We start from the raw sequence: 20,227 nt of genomic DNA on the forward strand, positions 1-20,227 counted from the left end.
TCGCCAACAGGTTAGCCATACCGAGGCGGGTCCGTGGGTGAACGCCGCAGGGTCACAACCCCTGGGCCAGTTGTTGGTGGATCGCGGATGCAGCTTTAAGGCTCTGCCGGCGGATCTGTGGCCTGGCGTATGCCAGGCTGCGGGTCCAAAGTGTCCCGGCGCGGCGCGCGCCACCGCCCCTGGCGCGGGGCGGGATGTCAGTACGTGAGTACGGTGTCCCTGTCCCTGTGCTCCACCTTGGCTTGAGTCAGGCTTCGGGCCTGGCCTAATCGCTCGCGCGCGGGTGTGCCTGCTTGGCTCAAGCCAAACAACAACAAACACTTATGGCTCTCTGATGCCCAATGCGTGCACTCGTCCCTCTCTGTATGTGTGGGTTCGTGTGTGCGGTTGACGAGAAGGGTTTCGAGCACCCTGTGCGGAATGTCGACAAAGGTGGTCACAGTCCATGCGCTCGCCAGGTGCAGCGCGGCGGCGACGAGCATACTTTTTAGCTCGTTTCAACGTTCACCGCCGGGCGTCACCCTGCAAATGGCGGGCATGTTGTGTGTAACTGAAAAAACAAAAACAAAACCAATTATCGCGGGGGAGGGGGGGGGGGCTAGAAAAAGATTCCCCTTAAGTTTCAGAACTACGCGTAGCGCCACTCATCGCGGGTGCCGCCCGCCGCGCTGATGGGCTCATCCTGCGTCATGCCCTCCTCAAAGACGATCTCCTGCGCGTCGAGGAGGCTCAGGTCGAACTCCTTGATGAAGCGCACGTTAAGCTCCTCGTAGCCGCCGACCGCGCCCTCCGCCTTCCAGTCGACATGCCGCTTATAGTCGGCCACGATCTCGTCGATCGGGTCATCGTTGACGTACCGACGGATGATGCCGTAGATCATGCCAGTGCGGTGCATGCCACCCGCACAGTGGATGAGGATGCCCCCTTTCGGCGGCTCGCCGTTGGGGTTGAGCAGGTCCTTGATCTGCGATGCGCAGAGCATCATCGCGTTGCGCTTGTTCGCCTCGGTCCATTCGTCGGCGTCATCGACCATCCGGCGCCACTTGCGTGTCATCTTGCGTGCTCGCTCGTCAAAGTAGGACGGCAGCGCGCTGGACGACGCGTCGCGCATGTCCGCACAGACCTTGGCCTCCGCCTCAAGCCAGTCCTCCAACGGGAAGTGGCCCGCGTACAGGTTGCACACATGCTTCACGACGCCGAGTTCGAGGGCAGTGCGGTAGAAGGAGCCGTGCTCCGCCGCGTCCGCCATGCACTGTGTCCGCACCAGCAAAAGTGGGCGGCCCTCCGTGTCGAACTTGCCCTTGAGCACGACCGCGCCGACATTCTGCCCGCGGTGGAAGTCGAACATGAGGCGCACGAGGTAGCCGAGAGTCGCGTACTTGGCCGCACCGAGCTGCTCCTCTGTCGGCGTGTGGCCGCACGCCTTGGCGACGCCGTGGATGATACGATCCCGCGTCTTGATGATTTCGCCGCCCTCGCCCCAATAGGCCCGCCCGTTGCCCTTGAGACGATCGAGATCGACACCGGCGGTGCGAAACGCCTGCTGCGTGGGGCCATCAAACTCCTGCGGCGACGCTGCGTCGTCCGGTCCTCCTTTGCCGACCGCATGCACGAAGAAGCTTTGCCAGCCACGGATCTGCGCCTCGACGACCTGCGTGCAGTGCGCCTCGGCAGCGGCGGCGGCCTCCGTGCTCAGGGCGTAAGCCTTCAATATTTTGCGAGTGAGCGCCGCGGACATTGGTACGACGGAATCGTTGTTCATGATCCGTGCGGTGATCGCAGCATGCTGCTCAACTGACGATGATGGTGGCGGCGCGGCGTCACTAGTGACCGGCCGCGGGGCTTCGACCAACGGCTTGGCGGGAGCCGACGCGCCACAACCCATGCAGCTACCAACGTCGCCAAGGAGGTGAAGCCGAAAAAACACTCGTGCTCCTGGTGTGCGGTTGCCTTCTGCACGAAGGTTGCAGCGAGAATCGGAGAGAGAAGGCGAAGAGAGAGAGGAAGAGGCGGACGCCCAAGGGTGGGCGACGGCTAGCGCACCTCCTCCCGCCCCCCCCGCAGCCACCGCCGCGCGGCCGCCAATGCGACCGACCCCACCCTCCTTCCCCGACCCCGCCCTAGACGCCCCCGACAGCGAAGCCCGCGCCGCGCGCGGCACCACCACCGACTCTACCTCCGACCCCAGGGCCTAGGCGGCCCGCCATGAAATCTAGCCGTGTGTGCTGGCGTCCGGGTCCCAGCGGGTTTTCACGTAACAAGTACACACCACACCCCTCTCCTTAAAATCCCTGTGTGGTGGCGGCGTGCCGTCCTCCCATCCGCATCCCTCCCTTGGGTTGTCTGTTTTCTTTCTTTCTTTCTTTCTTTCTGCTGACTGCACTCCAAGTGCTCCAAGTTTCGGGCGACTCATTACTCTGATCTCTGTCGCCCAGCTCTAGCTCGGGATCTCACTTTTATTTTTTCTTCATCACTCATGTGACTCCCTCGGCCCTCACCGCGGCTCACTTCTCCTCGGCCTCACACACAGGTCGTCGCCAGGCCGGCTCCCACAGTACGAGGGGGCGCGAGGGCGAAGCGCGGGAAGCGGCTGCCTCGCAGGGCGGCGCCGCGGACTGGAGCATCGGAGTATGCCTCTACCGAGCAAGCGGCGCTGTGGAGCTGTGCGCCCGGCGCCGACCCGGAGGACATGCAGGCAGCAGCGGAGGAAAGACGAGACGCAAGTGTGTAGGTTGTTGGAGGATGACTCATCGGCGCCGCATCTTACAACGTATCGCACACGCACCGCGCGCTCCGCGAAGGTGGTCTACGATGGCGAGTGGATGTACAACAAGGAGCACGGTGAGGGCACCTTCTACCAGCCCGACGGCGGCTACTACACGGGCAGCTTCTTCGAGGGCAAGCGCCACGGGCAGGGCCAGTACACCTCGCCCGCCGGCGACGTCATGTTCAAGGGCGAGTGGCTCGACAACAAGCCCGTCACCAGCACGTCGCAGCTGAGACAACCGAAACAGTCGTCGATGTCCGACGTGACCTCAAACCAGCCGGGCAAGCGCCTCTCCTTCACCAGGGAGCAGTCGCCCTCGACGGAGATGCTGCCACCTCCCTCCACGCCGAGGGGTCAGGCCGCGCCGGCAGCGTGAGGCGCCACGGGCGCCGCACTGAGCCTTTGTGCACTATGTATGGGGTTGGGGGTTGGGAAGGCGGCGGCGGAGCACGCCCCCGCCCACCGCCACAGGACCAAGGGCCACAGGCACCGGCACCGGCACCGGTTGTGGGCCCAATCGGGCTAGGGGTGGTCGTGACGTCGTGGAGCGGACCGTGGCTCGCGGCAGCGCAGCCTGGGTGTGTGCGGATTGCATGTTGCCGGCCCGCGTTTTGGCGTCAAAACAGGCATGTCGATTATATACTCTCAGCTCCCAGGCGGTCTCATTTAGATCTACACCGACGTCACAATCATGAACGCCACACATCGCACGCAGACTATCTCACGGCGAGACGACTGTCTGGCACAGCCGGCAACTCCCCCCGCGCACACACAGTGCACATGAGCACAAGAGGGATGCTGCATACAGGACATGCTGTGGAGGAAGGGGGAGGAGGGGAGACACACGAGGAATCAAACTACGACCGTCGGTGGGGTCACGCAAACACACGCTGTCTCGTGCGCCAAATAGCATCGCTTACGCGCTCATCGCATGCTGCCTGCACGGCAGTACGCCTCGCATCCCAAGCGCGTCGCTCATGAACAAATATGTGGCAGCGCGCTGCAGCCGTACGGCCTCTCAGAAGCCAAACGGGTTGGAGTCATCCACCTGCGACTCGCGCAGCTCCTGCTCGAAGACCTGGTAGGAGACGTGGTCGAAGCCGTCGAAGGCGCGCTGATCGTGCGCCGCCAGCGGGAAGGAGTTGCGCATGGAGAGGGACGTCTTTAGGTAGTCGACCATCTGGTGAGCAAGGCCGGGCGTCCGGTCAGACATAGGGGGGAGGGGTGCGGAGGCGCGGGTGGGCGCGCGCCTGGCAAAAGTAGTCTAGCTCGCTCCCCTCGTACGCCTTTGGGATCTGCTGCCGCGCCGGAGGCGTCGTGTCCATGTCCGGCTCGAAGGGCGGCCGGACCTCCATCGCGAGCAGCCCCTCCCAGTCGATCGAGGCGAAGAAGGGGTGCTCATACACCTCCGCCACCCCCCGCTCGCCGCAGCCGCACCGCCGGCTCCGGTCGCGCTGGAGCAGCCGCGAGGCCAAGTCGCACGCGTCCGGCTGCGGGGCAGGGGGCGGCGTCAGGGGGCGAGGGGTGGGTGGGGAGGAGCGGGGGGAGGAGTCGGCGGCAGGGGTAGCAACTGAGCGGCGAGAGAGTGTTGGGTAGTCTCGAGCGTGTGTCCAGCACTGGTCGGGCATGCGGGCGCATCGGCGTCTCTCGGAGCTGTGCGTCTCGGACGTGTCTGCACCTGAATGTAGCTGGGCAGCGCGAGCGGCTTGTGCTTGGTGAGCTGCTCGCTCTCCTTGCGGTTGCTACCGCGGAAGGGGTTCTCGGCGGTCAGCATCTCGATGATCAGGATGCCCACGTTCCACCAGTCGGCCTCCTTGCCGTAGTCGCGGTCGTACACCTCTGGCGCGCGGTAGCCGTGCGTGCCCGTGATGGTCATGCGGCGGCGCAGCGTGGGGGCGCCGGCCTTGGCGGTCTTGTCGCACGACGTGGTCGACCCGTTGTTGATGCTGATGCTGCCGTTCTCGGCGACACCGCGCGCCGCGCCCATGTCGGCGAGCTTGACGTAGCCGTCGAGCGTGAGGAGCACGTTGTCCGGCTAGGGGGAGGGGGGAGGCGGTGGGGCTGGAGGGGGAGACAGCGAGGAGAGGCCAGGGGGAAGAGGCAACGGGCGAGAGGAGAGGGGAGAGGAGGAGCTGGAGAGAATCGAGAGGCGAGAAGGCATGGGAGGGAGGGAGCGAGCAAGCGAGCGAGAGAGAGAGAGAGAGAGAGAGAGAGAGAGAGAGAGAGAGAGAGAGAGGGAGAGAGAGAGGGAGGGAGGGAGGGAGAGGGAGAGAGAGGGAGAGAGAGGGAGAGAGAGGGAGAGAGGGAGAGAGGGAGAGAGGGAGGGAGGGAGAGAGAGAGAGAGAGAGAGAGAGAGAGAGAGAGAGAGAGAGAGAGAGAGAGAGAGAGAGAGAGAGAGAGAGAGAGAGAGAGAGAGAGAGAGAGAGAGAGAGAGAGAGAGAGAGGCGAGCGGAGGGGACCTTGAGGTCGCGGTAGAGGATGTCGAGCTCATGAAGGTGGTGGGTGGCGAGGACGATCTGCGCGGCGTAGAAGACGGCGCGTGCGTGCGTGTACGGCCCGCGGAGGAGGTCCGAGTACATGTTGCCGCCCGCGATGTAGTCGAGCACAAAGCAGAGGTGGTCCTCGGTCTGGAAGGCGAAGCGGAGAGGCACGATGAAGGGGTGCTCCACGCTCGCGAGCACCTGGGGAGGGAGGCGGCGGGGAGGGGAGCGGCGTCAGCCGGAGACGTGGAGAGAGAGGCAGCGGTGGAGGGCAAGCACCTCCTTCTCGCGGAAGATCGAGTGCGTCTGGTTCTGCGAGATGAGGATGCGCTTGTCGATCACCTTGACCGCGTACATGCGCTTGCTCTCGCGCTGCCTCGCCAGCAGCACCATGCCAAAGCCGCCCGCACCCAGGAAGCGGTGGAGGTCAAAGTCGCGAATCCCGACGACGTGCCTGTCGTCGCTGTGCAGCGCCTGCAGCGCGCGGTAGTCTGGCGACTCGATGAAGCGCGGAAAGATGTCCATCCGCATCGTGCTCATCACCGACGCTTGCACCACGTCGAACAGCGCCGCAGAGTAAACTGCGCCCCGGCTCGCGCCCCCATCCGCCGACGACCCGTGCTCAATCGCAGCGCGGATCTCGTCCACCGCCGCCTGACCGAGCCCTATCTGCTGCGGCGCGCCCTACAGAGCATGGCACAAATGACATTAACCCCTTGGCGGCGAGGCGGCGGAGTGAAGGCGACCGACTGCCTGCTTGATGTATTTGCGATAGACCTTGCGTGCCACAAAGCCTCGGTAATCCGGGGCCTTGATTGAGCGGTACTCTTGGACCTCGAGCCAGAAGAGGAGGTTCTCGGTGGACATCTCGCTCATGCAGAAGCGCTGCAGGCGGAGCGGCGACGGTCAGAGCGACGGCAGAGCGACAGCGACACTCAGCGGGTGGGCTGGGGTGGAGGAGGAGCGACGCGCCTTGAAGTAGTTTAGGTTGACCGGGTCGGCTAACACCTCCTCGAGCGTCAGCATTCCCGTAGAGGCGCCGGCCCTCATGAGGAGCGTGGGAGTCGCCGGTGTCCTCTTTGTAGCCCCCTCCTTCAGCTGTGTTTGGGCATTTTTCTTTTCTCTTCTCTCGAGGTTCTCGAGGTTTAGGTATGTTGTTGGCAAACCAAGACACAGAGCTCACACAGGATCACAGGTGGATATCCTTTGGCCGCGTTGGGTAGTTTCTATTCTATGTTGTGTCCTTTGGAGTGCTGGGGGGGGCGACAGGGTCAGGGAGGATGTATGTGGCCCTGAGTTATGTGTACGCCAACTCCGGGTGTGTGGCAGCCAGCTGGCTGTGATGTGTGTCGTGTGAGCCTGTTTGTGTCTGTGTGTCGCTCGTGCGTGTCGTCATCATCTGTCCAGCGTCCACCCATACCGCGTTGGTGTCCAGTCCGAGCCTGGCTGTTCTTCACCTTCCTACATACATACATACGGCGACCCTCCGTATCCCCGGTGAAGGCGGCGGCATTGGAACGTACCGCCGCACCTCCTCCGAGTACATCCTATGGCTTCACAGGTATAGTGAACAGCGCGATTCGGAACGGTGGGCTCGCCCATACGCCATACCGGAGTGGTTCGAACCCACGCAACCAAACAAAACAACCCCGGAGGTGACGGGCATTGTCGTTGTCGGCGGTGATCTCAGGCCCAGTGAGGTAGTGCATCCGACCTGTCCCGGACGGATCCCGCTGAACAAGCTCCTCTGGTAGGAAGCTCGATCGATCGGTCACACCGGCCGTCGCCGCCCACCACCCTGCCCCCCCGCTGGTATGCCAGCGCCCGGTCCCTTGCCCTCTCTCGCCCTTGCTCTTCCTCTCCCCCTCCATGCCGCTCCCCCCGTACCCCCCCCCCCTCCTCCCTCCCCCCCCCCTCCCCCTCCTCGCAGTAGGGCCCATGCCCCATGACCATGTTCCGGTAGAATGATTCAGTGTTGCCGAAAGCGACAAAAGCGCCCTTCCGACCGTGCTCCCCGCTGCTGCTGAGGGAACAGACGACCTGGACGTTGGCTCCGCAATAGTGCCTGCCGTGCGAGCCAATGTTGTCCGCATCCACGTCGGGTCGTTTGTTGTAACTCTGACCGAGGTGGGCTGTCGGCTCCATTCGCACAGCGGTGCCCCACGCGGCGCGTGGGGCGAGAATGAGTCGTCGAAGCGTGTACTTGTGTCTGGTATTGTGGCCCTGCTGCGGTACGTTGACAGCAGCGTCGCCATACTCGTCGTGGGTCTTCCCATTCCGAGTCTTCTTGCCCGCCGCCGCGGCCTGGCAAGCCACGTCGAGGGGGAGACCCAGGCGGCGCTGCACCGAAAGACGCATCGCCCAAGTCTCCATTCGCATGTCATCCCGCATGGGGATGGCGTTGAGGAAGGCGCCGGCGCCATCCTGGCTCACCGCTACGAAGCGGACTGCCTCCTGCCAAGCCTCATGCTTCGCCCGCTCCCTGCCCTTGGCCTGCGCCTTGCCCCCCCCCGTCTTCCTCCTCCCGCGGCATGGGAGAGCCGACTTTGCGGAGCCCTCATCCCTTAGCTCGAGGGCGAGGGCGCGCCAGTTCCTGTTGTGGACCACCGTCGTGAAGCGCCTCTGCGCCTGGTGTAGGAACTCGTTCTTGGACGTGAATGAACTCGGGGAGGTCCAGCAGCTCCTTCTCCGGGACGGGCATTAAGAAAACAGGATTGCGCGGCACGCCGCCGTTTCTATAAGCCTCGTCCACAGCTCATCCACCCCACGCCGTGGTTTCTTAGCTCCGGCCAGGGCACTCAAGCCACAGAGCCGGCCCGAAGGGTTTTTAGGTAAGAGGGGAAAGCTGCGGTCCGCGAGGGCGATGCCAGAGTCTGCCGCCGCCTCGGCTCTCTGGATGACGGGAAGACGCACACACGCCTCCATCCACTCCTCCGCAGACTTGCTTGGAAAGTGACAAGTCTCAAGTGCGCGCGCGCCGCAGGCGAAGAGAAATTTTCAGCTGGGGCTCCCGTTCACACTCGTCTCTGGTCTCCTCCTTCCCATTTTTTCTTTTCTTTTGAGAGCAGGACGCCGGGTTTGTCTTGTATGTGCATGTCGGGCCTGGGTGTGTGTGAGGGGCAGAAGGGGCGGGAGCGTGCGGGGCAGAGGCCCATAACGGCGAGCGGCTTGTCGGGGTCCGGAGAGTTCGAGGCGGGAACGTGGAACGAGGAGGGGGGAATGGGCGGTCGGCGTCGGGGTAGAGCAACAGGCGCGTACGGGGTAGCCGTCACTCTCCCGCCTCAAAAGGGCGGGGCTGTCCCGGAAAGTGAGAAACGCCGGGCAGCGTGGCGCATTACTGAACCCTCCCATACGTGTTTGTGCCTCCTCCTTCGCTGTCCCATCTCCTCATCTCTTTCCCGCCTGGGCGGGGCAGCGGGCGGGCGCGCGGTGCGGTGCGGCGTGTGCGTGTGTGCGACTGCAACGAAGGACCGCTCGCAGAGGACCATTGGGTTTGTACTATTAACAACGAAGGCGCTCTCGAAAAAGAATTTCTGGGCCTGAGAGGTTGCAATGACGCTGAGGAGCTGCTTCGCCGCGGCTGTCGCCGCGATCGCCGTTGCCGCCGCCATCCTCGCCGTCGTCGCCTCAGCTGGTCGCAGCTCCGGCCAGCCGCACGCCTCCTCTGTCGCCGCCAAAGCCACCATCGGCCAGCCGCACACCTCCTCTGTCGCCGCCAAAGCCACCATCGGCGTGCCCTTGCCATCGAGGAGAGAGACGAGCGCCGGCGTCGTCGCAGGCCGCACCACCGGGCAGCCGCACCTCCGGCCTCGCCGGCATCCGACGCAGCTCTGGTTCAACTCGTCGTTTGGCAGCGGCATGGTGCTGCAGCAGGCGCCGTCGACCGCGTCCGTCTACGGCCTCCTCCGCGCCTCCTCGCCCGCCGCCGTCCTGGTCACCGTGACCGCTGCCGGGGAGACGGCCGGGTACACGGTCGCCGCCAACGTCACCCCCTCGGCCTGCGCCGCCGGCTGCGGCGAAGCCGGCTGCGGCAGGCTGTACCACTGGCGCGCATTCCTCCGGCCGACGCCAGCGAACGCGACGGCGCACGTGGTGACGGCGCGTGCTGCCGAGGCCACCGCCCGGCTGACGGACGTCAGCTTTGGCGACGTCTTTCTCTGCGCGGGCCAGTCCAACATGGAGATGGGGCTCGGCGCGGCGTTTGGCCACGCGGCGCTGCTGCAGCGGACGGCCGAGAGGCCGAGCCGCATCCGTGTGCTCTTCGACGGCGGGTACCACCGCACAGCCGGTGCACAGGAGCACACCTGCGCTTGGCGCCGCGAGCCCGGCCGGCCAGGGTACGGCGGAGAGGCGCGATGGCTGCCGGCTCACCTGGCGGCGCTCGAAAACAGCAGCGCCGGCGGCGGGCAGCCGACGCTGCTGTCGGCGAGCGCGGTCTGCTACCACTTTGCGGATGCGCTATCGCGGCAGCTCAGACGCGACGGCGCCGAGCCGCCGCCGATCGGTCTCATCAGCGTTGCCTATGGCGGCTCCGCCGTCGCGCAGTGGCTTCCTCCGGGCAGCGGCGAGCCCCAGTGCCGCTACGCGCTCGGCGGGGAGCTCGCCGGCGGCGGTAGCCTCTTCGCGAGCAACGTGGCGCCGCACGTCGCGACGGCGCTCAAGAGCGTGCTGTGGTGTCCCTCCTTCGCCGCGCTGCTCCTCGTCGCCCCCTCTTCACGGCTGGCGGTTTGGACAGGTACCAGGGCGAGTCCGACTGCCGCAAGCAGGCCCTCGGCGGCGACGCCGTCTCCGGGGTGGGCTACGGCTGTCGGCTCACTGCGCTCGTCCGCGGGTGGCGCTCGGCTTGGGCGGCGGCGGCGGGCGGGGGCGCAGGTGGGGCGGGTCTGCCGTTCGGAGTGGTGGGCCTCGGCTCGGAGGCTTGCAACGGCCCCGACGGCGGCTGGGAGCTCGGCGGGCTGAGGTCGGCCCAGGCGGGCGGCTTCGGCACGCTCCCGTCTCCGTTGCTGCCAAACACGTTCCTGGCGCACACCTACGACCTCCCCGAGCCGTACCCTGGCGCCGCCTGCCTCCGCTGGCGCTGCTGCGACCCGGCGGGCCAGCCGCCCCGCGCCACCGCCGCCCTGGCGGCCAAGGAGCGTTTCGACGAGCGCGCGTGCAACGACTCGCACGCCGCTTGGGTCAACAGCTGGGCAGGCGGCGGCGGCGTGTCCAGGGGTCGTGCGGCCGCTCCTGAGGCTGGCGGCGCGGCGGCGTGCCGCGCCGCTTGCGACAGCTTCTTTGAGGCGCCGCCGATCGCAACCGTCTTGGGCGGCCTCCACCCGCGGGCCAAGCGGCAGGTTGGCGAGCGGCTCGCGGCGGCGGCGGCGGCGCACCTTTACGGCGGGAAGCGCGCCGCCGCGGGTGCCACCCTCTCCGGCTGCGCCGTCCGCGGCCGCTTCCTGGACACTTCCCTTCACAGCAGCTTGTGCCGTGAACAGGTCCGACCCTCTCCGGCTGCGCCGTCCGAGGCCGGAGGCTGGTGCTGCGCTTCAACTCCTCGCTGCTGAGGGGGGAGAGGGTCGCGCTTCGGCTGCGGCCGGGCGCGCTCTCGCCGCTGCAGGTCCACACGACTTCACATCGGTTTGTTTCATTCCGTTGCACGGACTCTTCTTCTCTCGCCGCTGCGCAGGTGCTACTCAACGCGTCGCAGTTCTGCCTCCACCCACTCATGCGCTGCCCCGCGGGCGCGGCCAGCTGCCCCGCCGCAAGCCGGGAGTGGTACTGCCCCGACCCGCTCTCGCACGGCGCGCTGCAAAGGCGGCGCGGCGCGAGCAGCGGCTTTGGAGCGCTGGCCGGTGCCCCTGGGCTCGCGATGGCGCGTAGCTCCAACTGGCCTCGCCTTGCGAGGCATGTCCAGGACACGTCCAGGTCATGTCCGAGACTTGTCCTTTAGGCGCGTAGCTCCAACTGGCCTCGCCCTGCGTCGCCCTTCGACCCGGCGCACCAGGCAGGGGGGCCCGCCAGCTGGCTCTCGCTGCCCCTCACTTCGGCGATCTCCGCGCACGAGGTCGCGGTCGATCTCACGCCGCTGCGAGGGGCGCCGCCCGTCGCAGTGAGGTACCACTGGGGCGACCTCGCCGAGGGGGACCGCCGCGGATGCTGCGACGACGGCGACCCGCGCCTCCGCGTCACGGTGCCGTGCGAGCCGGCGGCGTGCCCGCTCGTCGCCTCGGGGGGGCTGCCGGCCAGCCCCTTTCTGGCGTTGCTCTCTGCGGGGCGGTGCCGTTGCATCCCGCCGCAGGTCTGCGACGAGGCCATCGACGGGCGAGATTTTCTACCTCGTACGTTGGTATAGGAGTTAGTACGTGTGCGCTGGCGGAAAAGTAACTTAGACGAATGCATGTGCAGAGAGAAGAGTAGGCAGTACCAGTGTCTAGCTCGTCAAAAATGGACCTCTGTCCTCTCTCCGCTCTCGCGCTCTCCTCTCGGCTCAGTCTGAGTCTCTCTCTCTCTCTTCTCTCTATTATCTAGCTAACACACCCACACGACTAGCGACTACCAGTCTACTACTGGCGTCTGCTTAGTCCCTCAGAACGGGAACGGGAGCACAAACGCGCCGCCCGCGGCGTTCTCGCGCTCCGCCATTCGCTCCGCCAGGCCTGGCACATTTGACTGGAAGGACGAGGAGCGCTTCGTCTCGTACGACGGCTCGTTGCCGCCGTCCTTCCGCACAATGGTCGTCGAGTACGAGGAGAAGGAGTATGAGACGCCGCCCATCGGGCCGCGCAGCGAGGACAGCACGAGCAGGACCGCCGCACCTCAAGCAGAGGGTCAGGGCTGAAAGGGTTGTGCTCCTTTGGAGCGGAGCACAAGCAGGATTGCGGCGCACCGAGGGCGACTGCCGGCGCCGCGAGCGAACCGCGCGCCTGGCCGCCGGCCGGCGGCTCAGGCGCAGGCGGTGGTGGCGTGCCGCCGACGCGTCGGCCCGACGGCCGGCCGTCACGCAAAGCTGGCAAAGGCGTGCGTGAAGTGGGATGGGCCGAAGCGAGCAGCGGCAGGCGGTGCGTGTGTGTCGGCGTGAGTGCCGCTGTATATGTAGTCAGCGCGAGGAGAGTGGTGCCCACTTGCCACGATCGAATCACCGACATCCCGGGGCGCGATAAAAAACCTCGCTGGAAAAGACGCGGTAAATGTTTTTACTGCCCGCTCTGCACGCGCGGGCCCCATTCTACATTGGCTATATTGTGGTGGAGCGCAGTCGCGGTGTCAGTCGCGGTGCTTGAGCTGCTCGTTCGCGAAATAGCCCTCGGCCCACTTGACCAGGCCGTAGCTCCCGAGCATGGCGGGCCAGAAGCTGTACCAGCTGGAGGCGACCTCGGTCCCCTTGCCCACCACCTTCTTCTTGATCTCGTACCAGAAGCCGCCAAACGCCTGCGAAGGGGTGGTGCGGGAGAGGCGTGAGCCGCCGCACGAGGATGGGGCGCGATGGCGCCGCTACTGGGCGAGCCCGCCACCGCCCTGGCCCACCCGCCGCGTGCGACCAACGCCAGGCCGCGCCCGCTCCTCCTGACCCTCCTGCCGCCCGCATCTCTTAGCAGCTGTTGCGTCCCGACGCGCGTCCGCCTCTGGTGCCCTAGATCCTCCCGCCGACCCGGCCGCGGGACGCGCCGGGCGGCGGCAGCGGCGGCCCTCACGCCGCACGCGCCGGTAGCTACTCCTACTATTGCTGCGCGGCGGCCGCTGCGCGCAGGCGCTGCGCGCCTTGGTCTCCATGCCAGACCACGAGTAGACGCGGTAGTTCTTGACGACGCCCTTCATCCTGCGTGCGGGCGACACGACGGTGGGCCGCGCAGGGAACGCGCGACACGGTGGGCGCGCGCAGGGAACGCGCGGAGGAAAGAGGCGCGCAGCAGACTGCGCGGCGCCGGTGGCTGGGTGCGCTCACAAGTCGCCGCCGCCCGCCATGGTCGCTGCCGACGACGCTCCTGCGGGGACGCGGGGTGCGGTCGGGGGGAATGCTTTCGGCGCCAGAGAGCGGACGCGCTGCAGCGAGCTCACGACAACAGCAGCCGGCGCCAACAAAAGAAACTAGGGGCACCCGTCTTCTTTTTTCCTGCGGAAGTTCAGAGGGTCGGCGCGACATTACACATTACCAGACCACACACGCGGGACATGTTTTTGTTTTCTGACGATCAAACTGTGCCCCTCTCCGACGAGAACCGTCACCTCCTGGAAGGTGCGCCTTGCGCCCCCGCTCGCCGGATCGTACTGCCGTGCGTGGGCATCCGAAGGCCGCGCGTCGCGACTGATGACCAAGGTGGCGTTCTCGACGCCGTCGGTCGCAAAGAGCTCGGCCGCCGCGATGAAATCTCGAGCGTACGTGTTCTCAGAGGTTCTCAGTTCGCATCATCGTCTGCAACGAACGGAGAAGAGCCAGAACGCGATCCTTCTCGAGCCTGCTGGTGTTACTCGGCCATTTGAGATTGCCAGCACGCGCCTGGAACTCGTCGTCGTTTGCGGAGGCCTCGTCGAGCGCCGGGTCGTGCACGTAGAGCTGCGCAAAGCTTCTGGGCCATTGCGGGTTGTCCGGGTAAGGCTCGAGCGGCCCAATCTTGTGGTAGAGCTTGCCCTGGATCGCAACAGACGGCATATAACCCGACCGGCCAGGCCGATTGTCTGGCGTCTGAACCTTCTGAGAGGCGAGCGCGAGCCCGTTGTTCAGCACCTGCGCGCGCATGTGCACCCCGAATGGGCCCGCGCATGTGTCGACAATCACGCGAGCGGAGAGAAGAGGTGACGGTTGGGGAGGACGTTTTGAGAGGTAAACCCGGTCTTTTTGTACTGAGAACGCGCACGCTCGGGCCCGGTGGCGCTGGCTGTCGGTTCAGACAGGTTTCCTCATTCCGAGACACGGCAGCGGTTGGGGTGGGGGGTGGGAGAGGGAAGGGGGCGGCGCACATCCGCGCGTGGTGGCAAAGGTCCTTGGCGTTGCGATCGTCTTTCCACAGCTCGTCGAGCGCCGCCGAGCGCTGCACCGGATCGAGACGCACCGCCCCTTTGCCGCAGCAGAGCGTGCCGCGCCAGCCCGTGCCGCCCTCGTCCTTGGCGGGCGGGACGCGAAGCGCCTCGTCCGGCCATAGCAAGGCTTTGCAGTACGTGCAGACACGCCAGTCGGCGGGGTCATCGGGCGTGAGGCTGCCAAGATCGACGTACGCAGCGGCCTCGTGCGCCTTGGGGTCGTACCTGAGCATCGCCTTGGCGCCCGCAGCCGGAACCGGAGTTTCGCCCTCCCGGACGGGCCGCGCCGTGCTATTGCGCGCCTTGAGGTATCCGGACGGTCGATCTCGATCCTGCTCGCGCCGCACAGCGCTGCGCTGGCGCCCCTCGTCGCGGTGGCGAAGCCGTGACTGGCGTGCGGCGGAGGTCCGCCTCCACAGGTTGTGCAGCGCCCCCCGACTCGCGTCGCCTGCCATGTCGGCCGCCTCGGGATGGCCGCTCGCGATGAGGTACTGCCTCACCAGGCTCGTCCTCGTGGCGGCGTCGCGAATGCGAAGGATGTTGGGCCGAATCGGAGCGCCGGAGTCGTCGTACTGAAGGGTCGTCGGGGCGGCAGACGGGTTTGCGCCGGATGTTTGCTTCCAAAGGTAGCGCAGCTGCCCTCCTGTCACGTCGCCCGGCATGTCGGCCGCCTGGGGGTACCCGCTCTCGACGAGGTACGTTCGCATGAGGCTCGTCCTCTGAGCAGGGTCGCGAACGGCACGCAGGTCGGGCCGAATTGGGCGACCAGCCTCGTCGCGCTCGATGGTCAGTGGGGCTGCCGATGTAGAAGCCCCGGCGGAGGCAGCCAGCGCCAAAATTGCCAATGGGCTCGTCGGCCTGCTGCGCAGCGGTGGGTCGGCCGATGGCCGCTGGCGGCGCCGGGGCGGCGAGGGCCCCTCGTCGTCGCCCCGGAGGCGCGGCGGCGGCCGGCCGAGCGGTCGGGACGCCATCTGTCACGGGCAGGGCTTCGCCGAAGGGACGGCAGAGTTTTACGTTTGCAGCATTCGAGAGGCACATCGGTCTTCTGATAAACGCAGTATGGAAGATACAAAGAGACGGAGGAGCAACGAGCGCCCTGGCGTGAGCCGAAGACACTCAACGAGCGCCCTGGCGTGAGCCGAAGACACTCCCTCCGTAGACACTGATCACATACGGGTGGGACAGGGTGGGTCACAACAACGAGGCACGAGAGCGTGCACGACAGAGCGACAACGCAGCGCACTGCCGTCCAGTCGGCGAAGGGACGGCTGCTGCGCAAAGTGATCAGTTCTAATGAATGTACCGGGGCCCAACGGATAGATGAATCCGGGGCACCCTCCGCTCGAATCCCTGGCCGGGGGTTCGAGGTGGCCCCCACCCTGGGGCCTCCCATCAAAGGGACTGCGGCAGAAGACGCCCAATCTTGCACAAGTGCAAGAACCATACGTCTTCTGATAAACGCAGTATGGAAGATACAAAGAGACGGAGGAGCAACGAGCGCCCTGGCGTGAGCCGAAGACACTCCCAACTGCGCTCCGTCACCGGTGTCGCGGTCTCCCCCACTGAGGGCGATCTGCGGGGGGGAGTCGCGCCGCCGGCATGTATCTGTGCAACTGTGTTTTTGCCTTGTCCCGTTTGATGGAGCAAAGTCACGGGCCGCCCGCGCTTGAAGGCGGTCGCGCCAGGCGCGGGCGGCACTAGTTGCCGGCGATCCGCTTGGGCAGCGCCCACGCTTGCCTCTCGGCTCGGAGAACGTCAGGTCATCGAGGCCGGAGGCGTCGAAATTGGGCAGGTCCGCGAAGAGGTCAGGCGGTATGTCCCCCGGGTTGATATCGATCACCCTCTCCGCCCAACGCGCAGCGTCGGCTGGCGAGCGATGCAGCCCCCACGACGGCGCTCCCCATGGGATCGACGCGCGCCGCCGCCGTGAAGACGGGCCCCAAGCAGCGGGTCATGTCAGACAGGGCTGCGAACGGGACGTCGGCCGTAGGGTCGCAAAGAGCCCCGACCGTCGCGTACTGCAAGAAGTCGACGGCCTTCGCTTCTGCAGATGGCGCTGGTCCCAAGGGCACGATAGCCTCAGAGTACCCCAAATCGCCCCACTGCAGATAGAGCTCGGGCACCGGGATTTGGCGGGAGTGCAGAGCCTGGATGCACACCGTACGGAACGCATCCTCATCCACGTGCACCGTGCTGAAAACGCCGAGGTCGGACAGGGCACCGAGGATGCGGCGCCAGGCCGCGGCCAATACGGCCAGCCGCAAGACGCTGAGCCTGTCAAAGTGGGTGGCCACAGCGGGCTCGGGCTCACTGAAGGCGAGCAGCGCACTGATGGCGACCCACTGCGGAATCTGGACCCACGACGGTTGCATCCCCGGAGGAGGAGGGGGCAGCTGGAGGAGGGCCGGATTGCCCACCACAGACCACGGAATGAAGCGCAGGGTAGAGCCTACCACTGTTGAGTCGACGGGTATCACCAGTGGCTTTGCGGGATCGGGGTGCTGCTCGGCCGGAATGCTGAGCTCGGCGGCAGTGAGGTCTGGCATCGCGGCGCCGGTCGTCTCGTCGAGGGCTACCTCTCGACTCTACTCCCGTGTCACAACAACGAGGCACGAGAGCGTGCACGACAGAGCGACAACGCAGCGCACTGCCGTCCAGTCGGCGAAGGGACGGCTGCTGCGCAAAGTGATCAGTTCTAATGAATGTACCGGGGCCCAACGGATAGATGAATCCGGGGCACCCTCCGCTCGAATCCCTGGCCGGGGGTTCGAGGTGGCCCCCACCCTGGGGCCTCCCATCAAAGGGACTGCGGCAGAAGACGCCCAATCTTGCACAAGTGCAAGAACCATACCGCTCGCGGCGTTGAGTTGGGCGCGGTCGACCCAGCCACATGAGTTTGAAGAGGACCTCGCAGCAAAAACAAATACCTGCAGTGCTTGCTTCACGACGCACGCGGCCATGCTCCGCCTGCTCGCTGTCGGCGCCACAGCCGCTGCGACCGCCGCCGCTGCCTACGCCCTCGCCCGTCGCCGCGTCGCCCGTCCACGCGTCGCCCTCGTAGCGAGCACCGCTCGGCAGAAGCTGCTGGCGGTCGCCGCCGCGACTGGCTGCACTGTCGTCGGCTGCAAGGTGCCAGCCACCGCCACCGACTGTCGCCCCAGCCTCCGCCCCATTTAGTAGTACGCCACCTTCCCTCGCAAGGTGCCGTCGCTGGTCGCGGAGCAGCCTACGGGCCTCGACGAGACGATGCGCGGCGCCAAGAACCGGCTCTCTCAGGCGCTCGCCACGGACGAGGCGGCCGGCGCCGACCTCGCCGTCGCGATCGAGAGCGGCCTGCTGCGCGCGCTCTCTGGCGACGAGGAGACGTGGGTCGATGTGGCGGTGGTCAGCCTCCGAGACTTTGGCGACGTCCAGGACACGTCCACGACATGCCCGAGAGTCCGTGTAGGTGGTGATCGTCCGCGATCTGGCGACCGGCGGCGAGGCCATGGCCACCAGCGCGGGCGTGCAGTTCCCGACCGCCGCCGTCGGCGAGTGGGCCGAGGCGGGAGCCGAGGGGACGGTCGGCGAGGTGCTGAGCGAAAACACGGGCTGCGACAAGCACGATCCTCATGCGGCGCTCACCTGCGCGCGCTTCCCGCGCGCCGCGCTGCTCGAGCAGGCGGTCCGGGTGGCGAGCGCGACGCTTTACAGGAGTCGAGTCGCCCTGCCTGGATGAGGAACAGTAGGGGGCGGATGGGACAGTCCTCAGTCGCACCCTCCCCTGTGGTCCTTTCTCCTTCGTAAAAAGAAGAAACACGAGTAAAGAAATAAAAAGAGACACCCTTACTAGGAGATGGGTAAAAAGAAGCAGCCCCCTGCGAGACAGTATTCTAACACCTCGCTCTAGCTGTGGCCTCTCAAGCCGTATGCCCCTCTCTCTCCATCAGAAGTGCGACAGCATGGTAGGCCCGTGCCGTCGCCATCGGCGCCACCTCCTCCCAGGCGTTTGTGGCCGGGTCGAATCGCTCTACCGTGGTAGCCGACCTTTCGGCCTCAGCCTCATCGTCATAAATCGTGCCGCCCACAGCGTACAGCTTGCCGTCGAGCACCGCCACAGCGAGCCTGTTCCGTCCCGTCGCCATCGGCGCCACCGCCTCCCACACATTTGCAGCCGGATCGTACCTTTCGACCGAGCTGAGGTAGCCGTCGTAATCGTCGTATCCGCCCACAGCATACAGCTTGCCGTCGAGCACCGCCACGCCGTGGGTACACCGCGGCGCCGCCATCGGCGCCACTGCCTCCCATGCGTTGGTTGCTGGGTCGTACCGCTCGACTGATCGGAGGCGGCTATCGTCATCGGATTCGCCGCCCACAGCGTACAACTTGCCGTCGAGCACCGCCACAGCGGAGGCCCCCCGCGCCGTCCCCATCGCCGCAACCGCCTCCCACGCGTTCAGCGCCGGGTCGTACCGCTCCACCGAGCTGAGGCCGTTGTATCCGCCGCCGAACCCGCCCACAGCGTACAGCTTGCCGTCGAGCACTACAGCTGCGAGATTTGCGCGAGTCGTCCCCATCGGCGCCACCGCCTCCCACGCTTTTGTCGCCAAGTCGTACCGCTCCACCGAGGGGGACAGTCCGACGTTGCGCTCCACGCCGCCCACCGCGTAGAACTTGCCATCGAGCACCGCCGTGCCGATATACCTTCGTGGCGTCGGCATCGGCGCCACAGCGTCCTCCTCCCACTCATTTGTAGACGGGTCGTACCGCTCCAGTGAGTTGAGGAACTCGCCGTCGCTGCCGCGGCCGCCGATCACGAGCAGGCGCGGCCGATCGCGCGTCTTCAGCGTCTCCTTCCAGCCGCGGCGCCACGCGCGGCACGTGCCCTTGATGGCGTGCTCCTTGGTCGGCAGCTGGGCGAGGATGTGCGGGGCGAGGTCCGGCGAGAGGAGGACCTCGATGAAGGCGACGAATTGCTCTGGCGAGAGGCCAGAGAGGCGGGCGCCGATGCGGTGGGCGGCCATCGAGAGCAGTCCAGAAAGAATCTTACAACTCAACTCCCTCGCACAACACTGGGCACGGGACTGGCGCGCACTGGCACTAACAGAAAGAAAAAACCCGTGTTCGTGCAGGTTCTTTGTGGGTGTGGTCGGCGACTAGCCGGGGTCGTCCTCCCGATGGGGGACTAGCACTAGCCGTCTTCCACATGGTCCCTCGGGTCCCTGCTGCTCCTAATCTCTTCGTACATCCTCCTGCTGATCTCCGCAAAGAAAGTCCTGCTCCCTCCCTCGTCTCGCTCTGCGCGTCTGCTCCGCCTCACCGTCTTCTCCCCTTCTTGTATGCTTTGCACATCGCGTCGATTCCTTTTCGCGTGAGCACCAGCCTGAAGCCCGCCCAGCAGCTGAACCGCTCCCTAAGTCGAAGGAGCATCATCAGTCTCACCCACTTCGCTCTCTGCCCACTGTCTCCGCTCCCTCCCGCTTGAGCCGCCGTCGCGGCCCTCGTTCGTCCCACTGGCTGTTGGCCCGTCCCTGCGTTGCCTGCGTTATCCCTCCTCTGCGACTCCCTCAAGGCCGGCCGAGCCTCTTTCCACCCAGCGAAGAGCTTCCTCAGCCACTCGATGTGTTCCTCTCTCTTCATTATGCGCGCCTTAGCCTCATCATTGAGCCGGATCCACCTCTGCACCGCGCCCGTCGCCGCCTCGGCCACGACTTGCAAGTTCCTCGTGACCCCGGCGCCAAGGTCCCTCCGGCTCTTCTCAGTAGAGAGGTGTCCGTTTTATTTATTTATTTATTTAACGTCTTTACACATCAGCGGCGGCACCGCTCATGGCAGAGCGCCGCCCTCTCGCGGCTCTCACAAGCGAGTTTTCGCTAGACAGCCTGGCCACTCGTCCATTAATTATGGCGCGCGTCTACCGAACAGTCTACGCGACCCGGTGTCTACCGGTAGACGGTAGACGGACCACCCCTCAGTACACACACACACACACACACACACACAC

At 65.9% G+C, this 20,227-nt stretch overlaps 7 protein-coding genes across 7 annotated transcripts; 3 read left to right on the top strand and 4 right to left on the bottom strand.

Moving 5' to 3' along the window:
* Window positions 1–540: 540 nt before the first annotated feature.
* On the bottom strand, window positions 541–1,901 carry EMIHUDRAFT_439793 (hypothetical protein). Its single transcript, XM_005792381.1, has one exon. It carries the CDS (start codon window positions 1,883–1,885, stop codon window positions 629–631), a length of 1,257 nt encoding a protein of 418 aa, XP_005792438.1. The 5' UTR covers window positions 1,886–1,901; the 3' UTR covers window positions 541–628.
* A 729-nt stretch (window positions 1,902–2,630) lies between these two features.
* EMIHUDRAFT_223237 (hypothetical protein) lies at window positions 2,631–3,293 on the top strand (the record flags this gene model as incomplete). Its single annotated transcript, XM_005792382.1, has 3 exons — window positions 2,631–2,723; window positions 2,802–3,139; window positions 3,239–3,293. The coding sequence occupies 3 exons, from the start codon at window positions 2,631–2,633 to the stop codon at window positions 3,291–3,293; spliced, it is 486 nt and encodes a 161-aa protein (XP_005792439.1).
* A 93-nt stretch (window positions 3,294–3,386) lies between these two features.
* EMIHUDRAFT_466622 (hypothetical protein) lies at window positions 3,387–6,318 on the bottom strand. The gene is made up of 7 exons (XM_005792383.1): window positions 6,220–6,318; window positions 6,001–6,132; window positions 5,527–5,931; window positions 5,227–5,448; window positions 4,446–4,802; window positions 4,018–4,257; window positions 3,387–3,947 (listed from the first exon to the last, which is right to left on the bottom strand). The coding sequence occupies exons 1-7, from the start codon at window positions 6,295–6,297 to the stop codon at window positions 3,786–3,788; spliced, it is 1,596 nt and encodes a 531-aa protein (XP_005792440.1). The 5' UTR covers window positions 6,298–6,318; the 3' UTR covers window positions 3,387–3,785.
* Window positions 6,319–9,105: 2,787 nt separating this feature from the next.
* Window positions 9,106–11,689, top strand: EMIHUDRAFT_454371 (hypothetical protein; the record flags this gene model as incomplete). The annotated part of the gene is made up of 5 exons (XM_005792384.1): window positions 9,106–9,920; window positions 9,983–10,647; window positions 10,725–10,846; window positions 10,916–11,101; window positions 11,180–11,689. The coding sequence occupies 5 exons, from the start codon at window positions 9,106–9,108 to the stop codon at window positions 11,579–11,581; spliced, it is 2,190 nt and encodes a 729-aa protein (XP_005792441.1). The 3' UTR covers window positions 11,582–11,689.
* Window positions 11,690–13,612: 1,923 nt separating this feature from the next.
* Window positions 13,613–14,906, bottom strand: EMIHUDRAFT_223243 (hypothetical protein; the record flags this gene model as incomplete). The annotated part of the gene is made up of 3 exons (XM_005792385.1): window positions 13,613–13,951; window positions 14,038–14,098; window positions 14,185–14,906. 3 exons carry the CDS (start codon window positions 14,904–14,906, stop codon window positions 13,613–13,615), a joined length of 1,122 nt encoding a protein of 373 aa, XP_005792442.1.
* A 1,143-nt stretch (window positions 14,907–16,049) lies between these two features.
* On the bottom strand, window positions 16,050–16,790 carry EMIHUDRAFT_223244 (hypothetical protein; the record flags this gene model as incomplete). Its single annotated transcript, XM_005792386.1, has 1 exon — window positions 16,050–16,790. The coding sequence occupies one exon, from the start codon at window positions 16,788–16,790 to the stop codon at window positions 16,050–16,052; it is 741 nt and encodes a 246-aa protein (XP_005792443.1).
* Window positions 16,791–16,969: 179 nt separating this feature from the next.
* On the top strand, window positions 16,970–18,060 carry EMIHUDRAFT_454372 (hypothetical protein; the record flags this gene model as incomplete). Its single annotated transcript, XM_005792387.1, has 4 exons — window positions 16,970–17,009; window positions 17,306–17,373; window positions 17,446–17,625; window positions 17,693–18,060. The coding sequence occupies 4 exons, from the start codon at window positions 16,970–16,972 to the stop codon at window positions 17,960–17,962; spliced, it is 558 nt and encodes a 185-aa protein (XP_005792444.1). The 3' UTR covers window positions 17,963–18,060.
* Between the last annotated feature and the right edge of the window lie 2,167 nt (window positions 18,061–20,227).

This window comes from Emiliania huxleyi (assembly GCF_000372725.1).
Source record: "Emiliania huxleyi CCMP1516 unplaced genomic scaffold EMIHUscaffold_108, whole genome shotgun sequence".
Classification (NCBI taxonomy): Eukaryota; Haptophyta; order Isochrysidales; family Noelaerhabdaceae; genus Emiliania; species Emiliania huxleyi.